This window comes from Vanacampus margaritifer, chromosome 18 (assembly GCF_051991255.1).
Source record: "Vanacampus margaritifer isolate UIUO_Vmar chromosome 18, RoL_Vmar_1.0, whole genome shotgun sequence".
Taxonomy (NCBI): Eukaryota; Metazoa; Chordata; class Actinopteri; order Syngnathiformes; family Syngnathidae; genus Vanacampus; species Vanacampus margaritifer.
In genome coordinates, this window is record NC_135449.1 from 1,712,718 (window position 1) to 1,726,123 (window position 13,406).

Consider the following 13,406-nt stretch of genomic DNA (forward strand, 5'->3'; position numbering starts at 1 on the left):
GATTTTTAAGACAGAGTTAAGGTTTCTAATTACAGGGGTTATGCTACGTTCGGACCGAGCCGAAATAATCCCCGACTGTTGGTCTGAACGTAGCATCAGGGTTTCGGATTAGGGTTTGAGTTTCAAATTAGAGTCATCTTTCTAAATTAAGGTTTCAAGACAGTGTTAGGGTTTCAAATGAGAAATCTCAAGCTGCAGGATTGGCATCCAAAAACAAACTTGGACGTGGACCAGCATCGGCAGTTGAACTTGGCGAAGTCCTGGTGGCGCTGTTGCACCCGGTGGATTAGGCCGGGTTCGTGCCAGTCTCCGTCTCTGTGCCACCCTCATCCCTTGGCACCGGGAGGAACGCAGGGGGGGACGCGTGCCCGCCCCTCCCCCGGTTGGCACGCTAAGGTGAACTAGCCTCTGATTGATGGGCACGGCTTCAGCCCTCCGTAGGCCTCCCGTTCCCCTCCTGTTGGCACCCGTGCCCGTTGTCCTTCGTGTGCCAATTGCGGCTCTGCTGGGGCACATCAATTACAAAAGAGAGCCACCGCCCCTGCGTTCCCCCCTGGTGGCTGTCGGCTGCAAACGCGGGGTTCCTCAATAGGCCGAGCTGTGCTTTCCGAAATGCCCATTGGCTCACGGGTCAAGTTGCAAATTAGGGTTCAAGGTGGTTAGGGTTTTATATTAGAGTTTCAAGAAAGGGCTAGACTTTCAAGTATGGTTACAAGGCAGGGTTATGGACTCAAGTTCAAGCAAGAAGATGGTTTCAAATTAGTTTTTTAAGACTGCATGGATTAAGGTTTTAAATTAGGGTTGTAAAACAGGGTTCATATTTCAAACTACATTTTTAAGATTGGATTAGGGTTTCAAATTAGGGCTACAAGCAAGGTCGAGAGTTTCCAAACAGGGTTTTAAGCCATGATTAGGGATTTCAATTAGGGTTTCAAAACAGGTTTATGATTTCAAATTAGATTTAAGCCTTGGTTACGGTTTCAAATGAAACTTTCAAGTCTGGTGTCGGGTTTCAAAATGAGGTTTAAAGCAGGGGGCTTTCTGTTTTCAAATGAGTGTTTATGTTGGTATGGTGCGGCGTGTGACGGGCAGGTCCTAATGGTTGGTGGCAAAAACGTCCCCGGAGAGTCGTGAGCGAGTCGGCTGGCGCAGGCTCAGCTGCGCAATGGGCTCAGGTGCGCGTGCGCCCTTCCCATGTCGTGCCATCTACTTGCTTAATTACCTCCCTGTCACAAGAAAAAAAAAAGTACACATTGTTAAAAGGCGGCACTCATCACCACGGGTCGATTAACGAGACGCTTCGGGGGTCAAACTGGAACGAATCTGAACCGAACGGGGACGGTTCGTTTGCGGCAATTGGGCGCCCTCTGAAGCATTCTCAAGATATTGCAGTCCATTAAAATCGCATGCCGAAGCTGCTGCTGTTGTTGTTCAAATAAAGATTCATGTAAATTTTAGTTCCAGTAAAAAACAGTTTATATTTACATTCTAAACGATTCGATCGATTCGTTTTATAAGCATTACGGTAATCTGCAGACGTCAGAATGTTGCCTGGTGAGAATTTTGGGATCTTTTTGTTTGATTCAACTTCTGAGGCCTAAAATTTCATTCTGGGACATCCTGGTCGAGGACAGTTAAAAAACTTTTTTCCAGTGAGTAATTTAAAAAATAACTGAAATTTCACGTTTATCTTCTCTTCATAATAGATCGTCTTGACTGAATTTGTGTTGCTATATTACGTTCAGAACAGAGATGATGTCACTGAAAATGGCGCCCACTTTTTGTGTGAGCATTACGGTAATCTACGGAAGCCGGCACGGGTTCGGGAGAGAGGGTGGGGGGGAGGAAACCCGAAGAGGATGCAATGGCGGCGGCGGCGCCTAGTGTTGTCATGCAGAGTAGTCCAGCCACTGAACTATCTCTCCCGGTTCCGCCGGCGGGGGGCCAGCCTCATGGGGAGCGGCTGAAACCCGAAGAAGTGACCGGTAAGCGGGGAGGTGGTTTACTGTTGCCTTTCCGACTACTACCCTCTGTTATTCCCCTTCTTGGCTAGCCTGGCTAAGCTAGTGAGCTGAGGCTAAAATAAGTTAGCACACGGTTTATTGATTCATTTTATTATTATTTATTTAAATAGTAGGGGAGGCAATAACGACATTAACGCTGTGTATACTACTCGGATTTTCTAAAAATGATATCGGTTAGACAATATGCGTCCTTGTTTTGTTTGTAACGCAGTAATAAATGTTCAGTAGGCTATATTTATAAATGTGCATAATGTTATTAGCTCCTGGCAGAGTGCGAGGACAACAAGTTTGCCTCGTTTGAGTTAATAAAGCATTTATGAGTTGATTGTATTGGCGTTTGAGTCGTTTTGGATTGCACTCATGGCTAATTAGTCTATGCATAAGTAAAGGAATAAATCTCCTTAGAGAAGTAAAAAAAAAAGAAGCTACCTAAATTAAATCATGTATTCAATGTAAGGAAGTGAAATATGATCTTAAAATGCCGATACATTAAAAGACTTTCCAATTTCAATCGATTTTTCCCCCCTGCCAACATTTAAAGAATTTGCCTTCGAGATAATGCATTTTAGTCAAAACTTGTTAAACGTGCATTTATTTTACATCATAAAAACAAGCTGGCTTCTTCTTGTCAAACAAAATGTGAACATGGTTTCCTGGCGATAAACGGCCCAACAAAAAGTCGATCTGGTTTGTTTGTTTTCCAGAATCGGAGAAGCAGAGCCGCATGGCTGCCTTGCTGGAGAGGCTTCACGCCAAGCACAACGCGTCCCGCCCGTGGCAGGAGACCAGCAAGGTTGTGCGTCAGGCTATGGTGAGACACACTCATTACATTTTTATTACTATTGTATTATTATTGTAGAGTTACAGCAGTACCTTGACACAAAAGTGCCCCAAGTTACAAGTTTATATTGCGTAGCCAAACACATATTTTCCCCAAGAATCAATAGTAACGGCATTTACAATGTGAAAACAAAATCTTGCTTGCTTTGTAGGAGAAACGCGGGATGATGAACGCCGCCGGTCACCAGTTGCTGCTCACCTGTTTAGAGACTCTGCAGAGAGCGCTCAAAGGTAAGTCTGAAACCTCTTCGGGGCTGCATTGCCACTGATAGGTCCAGAATTATTATTTTGGGGGTTTTTGCTACTTTTGGTTCCATGGGACCAAGGGTCCCCGAACAGCATTTCCATTTCAAGATCTGAGTATTGTTTTTTCTAGAGATTGAAGTCTGTAGCCTCATTTCCACTTTAAGTTCCAGTTCTGGATACTTGGAGTTTTGCGTACTAAAGATTTCCAGAAACATCTACAGTTCACATTTTAACCTCAACATTTGGTTCTGTTTGGGCCCCAAGAAATATTTTATGACATTTTTTCATGTGGGGAAATTTTAAAATGAACTGATTGTCTTTCCTCCTGTTTTTCAGTCTCATCTTTGCCTTCCATGACAGATCGTCTTGAGTCCATTGCAAGACAAAACATGTGAGTGTTCACACTTTCTTTGAATGTACAAGAAATGTACAGTGGAACCTCAGAGTTTGAACGTCCCGGAACTCGTACTCATTTCCAGTCAGATCATGAATACTCCCGGAGGTGCTCCATACTCGCGAGTGCTTTTGGATTTTTCCACGCCAATTTTCTTCGCCATGAGCCCAAAGAAAGACAACGGTGCCGGTGGCAGCAAAGAAAAACATACAGTGCTACGAACCACAGTGGAATTAGGAAGGAGATTATCGCGCCGTTGTAACTACTTGTGTAAATACTGGCACGAGGACCCCTCTTAGCTGTTCAACAACGTGCCTGACGTTAAACAACGTACGCAAGAACAGTTTAGTAGTCTAATATGCCCAATGTAAAATACACAAGCTCAGCACTGAACTAAAGCTAGCATTAACTTAGCATTTATCATCCACTGATGCCATCACACCACAACAGGTAAGGTATTTTTATTGTTTGAATATAGTACTGTACTGTAAATGTAAAAATCATAAATAGAAATTAAAAAAATAATTTTCTGTTTTTGGAGCTTGGGAACGGATTAATTGCATTTACATTATTTCCTGTAGGAAAAAATGTTTCGGAGGTTGAACACTTCGCAGGAACAAATTATGTTCAAACTCCGAGGTACCACTGTATTACAATTGCAAACATTGGTCAGGTTTGGGGTTTTGTCTTCGCTAGGCTGGGTTCCCATCTGAGCCCATCCGGAACCGAGTGCTACATCACTTCGGATATGTTTTACGTGGAGGTGCAACTGGACGGCGCTGGCCAGCTCGTTGATGTCAAGGTTGCTCATCAGGGAGAAAACCCCACGGTATGGGTCTGCAGGGAAAAAAAAATCTTGTTAGTTTGAAGAGGATTAAAATAAATGTGTTTTTTTACAGAGCTGCCCCGAGTTGATTCAACATTTAAGGTAAGCTTTTAAGTTGCTGCTGTTGTCATCGAAGAAATATATTAATTGCTTCCATGTTTTTTATAACAAGGGAGAAGAACTTTGAGGAGTTTTCCAAGCATCTTAAGGGACTGGTCGACCTGTATAAGCTCCCTGGAGACAAGTATGTTTTAAAAAAAAAAAATTTTTTACCCCTCCCAATGGTGGTGGTAACCATTTTGATTGATTTTCTTTTTTTTTTTTGTGCCTTGCAGTAAACTGAAAACCAAGATGTATATTGCCTTGCAGTCTCTGGAGCTGGATCTCACTAAGATGATGCACATGTTTCGGTGAGGCTTCCTGCATCATAAAAGAAAAGAAAAGAAAAAAAAGATTTTGATTGAACATGTCCTCATCATTTATAGAACAAGTTAATAAAAATGATATACAGTGGGGTTTTTTTGAGATATGAGCCGTCATTCATTTTTCCTGCTGTTTTTTCCCACCCCGACGTAGGCTGGCAACCAACGCCAACGCCATTGAGACGATGCTCCACGGCAACGTGGGCCTGCTGACAGCCAGGAGCGGTGGCCATCTTGTCACCCTCCAGTGCTACGTGTCACCGTATGACATATTCGAGGAGGGGATGGGTGTGCACGTCAACCTGACGGACGGCAATGGTAACAGACAATGGTGGAAGGTTGGAGTTAGCAATTTTTGTGCTTGATTGATATATTTTTTTTTGGGGTACAACAGTGCCACGCTCGCTGGGCATTAGCGTTTCTGTCACCATCGAGGGAACAGCCAACACTTTCAAGCTCCCAATTGCGCCGCTCATCACGGGATCGCATCCAGTGGACAACAAGGGGTAAAGGTTATATTGGATTTGTTTGCCTGTCAATTACATGTTTGCTTTTTTTCCCACAGTTTTGCCGCTACGGCTAAATATGTTTCCTTCACTCCCCCAAAAACGTATTTATACGTTATAATACGTTAAAAAAAAAAAATGTTTTAAAAATAATAATATTAGTTTTTATGTTAAAGCATACCAGAGGGCTTTGATGCAATTTCTGACCTGAAAAGGTTGTTTAAAGCAATGGTAGTTTTTACAAAAAAAAAACAGCCAGCAGGTGGCAACAGAGTATTAGAGATCAGCCAGGGCCATGTTGCAACAATCTCTCTTTGCGATTGTTTTCAACAGGTTTGTGAATATTGAAAAAAACTAGCTTTATTCTAATGCTAATTGCTGCAAAAAAATAAATAGATATATACTTTTTCTGGACCAAAGAAGAGACTCTAATCTTTCTTTTGGTAGGTTCCGTGTTTTTATAGCAATAGAACACAATATTCTGTGGACCTTGCAAAATCAGTCAAAATACAGTAAAACAGAGGGGAGCCAAGGGGGTTGCTTCATTGAAAATGGCTGGGAGTGAATGAGTTAAGGGAAATAAAAGAATTGAATCAATTTTCGAATAAGACGACCAACACATTGAGGGAAAAAGTGAAGTCATTTAAATGAAAGGCATGTAAAGGCAGGTGGTTAATTTAGGATTTGTTCCAGAACACCTTCCTTTTCCACGGTGACCAACTCCAACTGCGTGGACCTGCCGGCTTGTTTTTTCCTCAAGATGAATCGGCCCATGCCGTTCTCCCAGTCCTTTATTCGCAGGCTGGGCAATGCTACAGGTGAATTTCACAGAAATGTTGCGATTTTTGGCCGACTCCAGAAACTCTTTGACTAATTGTGTGTTTTCAGCGATCCCGGTGTTTGAAAGCACCCCAAGCATGTCTGCTCTCTATCAGCTGATTGTCCAGAGCCAACTTCAGTCACCGGAGGGGGGAGCCACGCTGCCACCCTCGCACAACATGCACTTCTACTCAGTAAGCACTGACTTTAAAAATAAATGCAAAGAAAACCTAGTATGCATCTTGTCATGTATAGTTTGCCATAAGGCTGGGTAAGGAATCAATTTTATCAATGAATCTGATGAAGAAATCGATTGAAATCAGACATTGGAAAAAAAAAAACGGAAGAGATTTTCTCTGTGCTCTAAACAGGTGCTGCCAGACCAGCAGCATTGCTACTTCCTGAACAGCGACGCCCCGGTGCAGGACGGGCATTCCCTGCAGGGCGCCCTGGTGAGCAAGATCCCCTTTCGCCACCCGGCACAGGTGCCCCTCCTGCTGGACATCATTCGGCACCAGGCGGCCTACAACACCTTGATTGGCAGCTGTGTGAAGCGGACGTCCATCAAAGAAGGTCTCAAAACACTTTTTTTTTTTTTCCAAACCAGAATCCGTAAGCCAGCTATGCGAATCTGTTAACTTTTGTTTTCATTTGGACTTCAGACAGCATCGGCCTGCTGCCGTTTGAGGTTTGCCCCCTGACCGACTCCAGCTTCAGCGTCTCTTTCCAGCATCCCGTCAATGAATCGTTAGTTTGCGGTAAGCGTTCACTCGCACGCAATTTACGTATTGCAGATTTTTTTTACATGAATAACATTGCCGTCAGTACACGAAACAAACTTTGGTCGTCATTAAAATATCAAAATAAAAACACACTTAAATGACTAAGCTACAGCATAAGCACTCTCACAGTGTCAAATACAATAACCACATGGCTGAACTACATGCTAAGCTAACTTTGCTAATTAAACAGATGTCATCTCCATTTCATTTACAGGCCACACGGTAATAAATATTGACAAGCAAACAAGCATTTTAGCCTGCGTAAGCTAAGCTAACAGGCTAGTATGTGACTAACCCTGTGAAAAATGAGCAACATTGCATTAGCATGTACACAATTAAATCAGTCTGAATTCCACCTGTGGTATCCCTGCAGTTTGATGAGGCACTTGAGTCTCTCTCCTTGGGTGACAAACTTGTTTCTCTTGAACGTTCTCTTCCTTGTATTGCCTGCTGAGCGATGCGCTTCCTGTTATTTCAAAATAAAAGATCATACCTTTTACCAGGTCACTGCTACCAGGACCAATTTGTGCAATATTTCAATGCATGTTTCCCCCCCCCCCCCCCATTTCAGTTGTGATGGACGTGATAGATTCCAGACAGGTGTCCTGCAAACTATATAAAGGTCTGTCTGACGCGCTGATCTGCACCGATGACTTCATAACCAAAGTGGTCCAGAGGTAAGGGTATATGTGCTATATTAAAAAAAAAAAAAAAAACTTGCTTTGCTAGCACTGTGAATGTTTTTACTTCATAAGTGGGCAATAATTTAAATGATTAAGAGTTCTGTAATATTATTGCCATTCATTTATTTATTTTTCTTCCAAAAATGTGTTAATTGAAATAAGTCATTTATCTCATTTAAAAATAACTCATTTATTGGTTTGTAAATCAGACATAACCTTTGAACTCAGAAATATGCATAACTCCCTCCTGCCACCATCACATGAATTTACTCATTTATTTATTTGCGCATCTAATTAATCAACCAATTGATCTATTTTAACTAAAATATGAGAGTAATTTTTTTTCTCCAATTCATATTTTTATAATTACATTAATTAGAAATATAGGTTTTTATAAATTTTTTAACTTCATCTACAAGTGAACTGGCCTTTGTTTTCTTGCCTCAGGTGTATGTCCATCCCTGTGACAATGCGGGCCATCCGGAGAAAAGCCGAGACCATCCAGGCAGACACTCCGGCCCTGTCTTTGATAGCGCAGACGGTGGAGACCATGGTGAAAAATAATCCGCCGCCATCCGGCAGTCCCGCTTACAACATGGCAGGCGGAGATGTGACCAACCCAATGGGACTCTTGGGACTCACCGGCGGCAGCACGCCCACCGGAGGAGGACCCCCCGGCGGTCCTAATTTTACCGGGGCGATAACCTCTCTGTTCGGGATGTCTCGCAATGAAAGGCCAGGAGCTGATTGCCAGGCTCAAGGGGGGCAACAACAACAACAGCAGGTGCAACAACAGCAACAGCAGCAGCAGCAGCAACAACAACAACAACAGCAGCAGCAGCAGCAGGCTCAAGGTCATACGGACGACTACAGCAAAGTAACGCAGAATCCAATCCTGACGAGTCTTCTGCAGATTACGGGAAGCGTCGGTTCCAGTCCCAGCTCGCAGAACGCGCCGGCGTCTCACCAGACTCCGCCGCCGACGTCGTCGCCTGCAAGCAACACCAAGAATCATCCCATGCTGATGAATTTGTTGAAAGACAACCCTTCGCAAGACTTCGCCGCTCTGTATGGTTCCAGTCCGCTTGAGAGGCAGAATTCATCCTCCGGGTCACCTCGTACTGACAGCATGGGGGGCGCTTGCCCTGGAGGAGGAGTAAAAGGCAAGAAGAAGCGCCCACGAGTGCCTGAAAAGGGGGGCTTGTTGCCCGGGGCTCCGGGTGCAGGGGGAGCGGCCGGAGGTGGTTTAGGCATGAAACCTCAACAGGCGTCTTCCATGTCGCACCATCAGCACCACGCCGTCTCGCACGAGGACGACTTCCACCGTGAGCTCCTCTCAATGGATGTCGATGCGTCTCAGAACTCTATCTTTGACGTCAATCTGGCGGGCGACGGCTTGGACACGCCCCACAGCATCACTCCGGCCCCGAGCCAATGCGGAACTCCGCCCTCTGGCCCCAGCATATCTTATCCGCCGTCTCACATCCAGGCCCAGCCGCCGCCGGGCGCCGTACCGCCCCGCATGGTGCGCCTCTCCAGCTCCGACAGCATCGGACCGGATATCACGGAAATTCTGTCAGATTTACCCGAGCAAACCGGTAAAGGCGGCAATGGGGGCCAGCATCCGATGGGTGGGGGCGGTGATGACGCGGGCCCGCTGGGGACCCCCATTCGCGACTCCTCCAGTTCAGGGCAGGGCAGCGCCGTGTTTGACTCGGCGGACATTTTCAATACCAACAGCAACGAGAACCCTTTCACTGACGCAGCTGACTTGATCGCTGAGGCGGCCGCCACGCCCACCAGCGATTCATCCTCCACTAACTTCTTCGCAGACGCTGCCGACTTCAACCCCGACCTTCTGAACTCAGGCCACGGTATCACCCAGAACTGTTTTGAAGACAGTTCACCCAGCGCCGACGGAGACATGGATCTGGTCAAGGGTTTTGGCGGCAGCAGTCAGCAGAATACGCCGTCGGGTACGCCCCGGAATCCCACACCGCACGGGCAAAACACCCCCGAGCCCTCGCTGAAAGACCCCTTTGATATGGGAATGTTTTTCGGAGGCAACAGCGGCTCTGGAAAACCACTTCTGGGGCAAGCTCCGGATTTGGGAGACGCTCATTTTGGAGGCTCCCAGAGCCCCCTCATGATAGGCTTGGGGCCGGCATGCGTTGATTTCAAAAGCGCAGAGTCCAAAGTCAAACAGCAGAACCTCATGCGGCAAAAAGATGAGAACGGCGGCAGCGGAAGTAGCGGCTCCGGAATGGGAAGCCTTTCCACTGAGGGCAAACAGGTGAAACGTAGCAGGACTCCATCCAGTGAGGGCAAGTCCAAAGAGAAGCAGCCCAAACGGAAAAAACTGGACCCAGACGGGAAGTCGCCCTCCCACAGTTCAGGCGGACGGCCGTACACGCCTCCCAGCGGCGGTTCTGGCTCCGGGGGGAGCTTAAGCGGAGGAGGCTCCAAGTCTCCCGGAAGTTCGGGATGCTCACAGACGCCACCCGGTGGCGCCACGCCTCCCATCCCCAAGATTACAATTCAGATCCCAAAAGGGACGATAACCGGTGGGAAAACCTCCTCCCATAGCGGCTACACGTCTAGCAGCTCTGCCTCGAGTGGGACGGGCGGAACCGGGGGCACGGGAAGCAGCAAAAGCCACCATTCCCATTCTTCTTCTGGGAAGATTAAATCCAAGGAAGGCTCCATGACACAAGGAAGCAGCTCAAAGTCAGCCAGCGGTACGGGGATCAGCGGGGGACCATCCCATTCGAAGGGTTCTTCTCAGGGAATGGGTGTTGGCAAACCGGGCTCGTCTCCAATCACAAAACATGGACTCTCTGGTGCAGGAAGCAGCGGAAGTGGACTCGGGACTGGTAACAAGATCAAAACTCAAGGCGGAAAGCCTCCCGGGTCGCTCATGAATCCCAGCATCAAGCCCAACATCTCACCTTCTCACTCCCGATCCGGAAGCTCTAGTGAAAAGCTCTCGTCACCCATGAAAATCCAGCAGTCCCAGGTGCCAGGAACTCCGCCTTCCTCTAAGGCCAAATCCCCAATGGGCTCAGGAGGTGGCAGCTCCGGAGGGTCCAAATCTTCCTCCGGGGGAGGGATGAGCTCCCAGAAGCCGATGAGCGGGACCTCCTCAACTTCCACGTCCTCTTCCACCAACTCCTCTTCTTCTTCCACTTCCATGGGCTTCTCGGGCGGCTCCCAGTCTCAGTATAGTGGAGGGAGCGGTGGAAGTGGCAGCGGTGGAGGCGGGGGTGGCGGCGGCAGTGGCGGAGCAGGCCAGAATAACGCCAACAACCCAAACGCCAAAGGAAAGTCTCCCAGTCGAAACAAGAAACCGTCACTTACGGCGGTCATTGACAAACTGAAGAGCGTGGGCGGCGTGGGTGAGGACGGTTGTGAAGTCGGGCCACCTGGGGGCCCGCCTGGGCCCGGGGGCCCGGCCGGCAGCGTTCCTGGAAATGCCCCCCCTTCAAACATGGCTCCCACCAAGCACGCTACATCTTCCCAAAGTGGGGACTACAAACGGGAGAGGTCCGATAAAGAAGGGAAGGCAAAAGTGTCAGTTTCGGGCGGGGCCAGCGGGGATAAAAAAATGATGGACCCCAAAACGGGAGGGGTGAGCGGGACCGGCCTGGCCAAGTTCATCATCAGCAAACCCGACGGAGGCTCACCCAGCATCAAGGCTAAAGTCACCCTGCAGAAAGGCGGCGAAGGGCCCGGCGACTCCATGCGGCCGCAGATCAGCAGCCTGAAGGCCTCGCCCCTCTTCAGTGGCTCCACCCCCAAACACGACCGCTCGTCCCCGAGCCACAGCCGCTCGCCCGGCCACACGCCGCTCAACCACGACAGCGAGAGCGAGTCGGGCAGCAGCTCGGTGGCCGAGAAGTCCCACCAGAACAGCCCCAGCTCCGATGACGACCAGACGCCGCGACCGCTTCCCGCCCAACAGGACTATATGAGCGCCGTGCCGCTGCCGGGCTCTGGCGAGAAGCACAAGAAGCATAAAAAGGAGAAGAAGAAGAGAGAGCGCGAGAGGGAACGGGACAAAGAGAAGAAGAAGTCGTCGTCCATGTCGGGCGGACCGTCGTCGCACCCAATGAAAGCGGACAGCTGGTCCCGCTCGCCCATCTCGGCCTCCGAGTCCTCTTTGTCCATGCTTGCCTCTGAGCGGCCCTCGCGGTCCAGTCCCATGTACATGAGGAACGAAGATGACGACCTCATGGACTCGGCGCTCACTGGGAACCTTTAATGGCAATATTTGTTTTTTAGCATTAAGGGAGAGAAATGCATTCGGGTCACTATTTGCAGAAAAACCGGACGCTATGTATTATTCGTTTCGGACGTTTTCTTCCAAGGTCGATCAAAGAATGTAAGGGCCACTTTGACATTCTTCAATGTTGATAAACATATCCGATGTGAGTATCTGCTGTTTTTCCTTGACTGACCTTGACGTGATCGCCAGCAAACAATCGCAATTTCGAGGCGAGTCTTATGGCAAAAAAGACGATGTGAAAGATGAGATTGAATTATTCAACGGTGAAATAATAGAAGTATGTAGTACAATGCAGGCAATTGATACGGGGCGTGTCAAAAACAGAACAAAAATGGCCCCCGGGCCGTAGCTTAGAAGACCCACAGTGTATTATTTTTGGAGTAAAATAAAAGCACCCGTGTTACTGTTTGCAAAAATAGCCTATTAATTAATTTTGCGTAAAACAAGTACACCCCACATCTTGGTCAACATTTGTAGAAATATGCTATTTTTTTTTTTTAATTAAAAAATAACAGTACACAGCATATTTTCTGCAAACAGCGTTGATTACTATCTTTTTTTTACTAAAAAATTGTGTATATCTGCCTCAAAAGTACGTTGTATGAAAAGTAAAGTAGCGCATTTTTGTAAATCGTGACCGAGAAGCCTCATTTGAACAACTGCAGCTGTTTTTACACTTTTAAGCTCATAGAAATGTTATTTATTCATATTCGGACCTTGAGTTGTGACCTTTTCTTTGGGATTAGTATTTCTTCATATCTTAGTATGATGTTAAATAGAAGAAACACACCTGTTCACTATTTTGGGAAATCTGTACATATTTCTGCAAGCAGTGACCAGGATGCATTTAATTAAAAAATATATATATATATCCACAATGTATTCCCATAATAAGGAATGTAGTGTTACCCCCCACCCTTATATTAACTGCAAAAGGTTAACAGCACATTTCTGCAAGAAGTGATCAGTATGCGCTTTTGCGTAAAAAAAAAAAAAAACACCCCAGAACTACTCACATATTTCCGAAATGTGGCCAGGGCTTGTTTATTTTGCATTGTGGGTTTCCCCAATTATTTACCGGTTTGTTCCCCCCACCCCAACAACAAAATGGTTTGTTGGCCTGCATAGTTGCAGATGTTTTGGTTAGCAATCCAGTTCAAACAAGCTCTTTAAACATCTGACAAATGCACACGATTCTTTTACATTAAAGCTGAATAATAAGAGCGGATGGGGATTCGGTCCTTTTTTTGTACATGTTCAATAAAGGTTTGAACGTGTGGGAAAATGTCCTAATATATCTCTTTGTGTTTATTTACAGCAGCCGCAAAGTCAGGGAGTAAAACTAAAAGTGGAGAGCTGGTGAGAAAAGAAACTGGTGCTTCTTTGGGTCGCTGCCACTTATGTACCCTAGAGGGCGGTATTGCGTAAGAGGTGCACCAAAAGGTGAATCAATTGAAACAGTTATTCAATATTCATCAATGATGTCTATACATATTGTGTATATTTGAGTGTGTGTGCGCGTGTGACCTATATATGTGTATCCATACGTATATTAGTTGAGTGCAAGGTGAATGGGTTA

At 46.6% G+C, this 13,406-nt stretch overlaps 1 protein-coding gene across 1 annotated transcript; it reads left to right on the plus strand.

Annotated features, from left to right (window-relative positions):
• The first annotated feature begins 1,844 nt into the window (after nucleotides 1–1,844).
• Nucleotides 1,845–13,122, plus strand: med1 (mediator complex subunit 1). The gene is made up of 16 exons (XM_077550400.1): nucleotides 1,845–1,985; nucleotides 2,729–2,835; nucleotides 3,017–3,095; nucleotides 3,447–3,501; nucleotides 4,201–4,333; nucleotides 4,404–4,432; nucleotides 4,503–4,574; nucleotides 4,666–4,740; nucleotides 4,907–5,070; nucleotides 5,147–5,258; nucleotides 5,952–6,076; nucleotides 6,147–6,271; nucleotides 6,449–6,650; nucleotides 6,740–6,835; nucleotides 7,431–7,536; nucleotides 7,990–13,122. Exons 1-16 carry the CDS (start codon nucleotides 1,865–1,867, stop codon nucleotides 11,801–11,803), a joined length of 5,415 nt encoding a protein of 1,804 aa, XP_077406526.1. The 5' UTR covers nucleotides 1,845–1,864; the 3' UTR covers nucleotides 11,804–13,122.
• The last annotated feature ends 284 nt before the right edge of the window (nucleotides 13,123–13,406 follow it).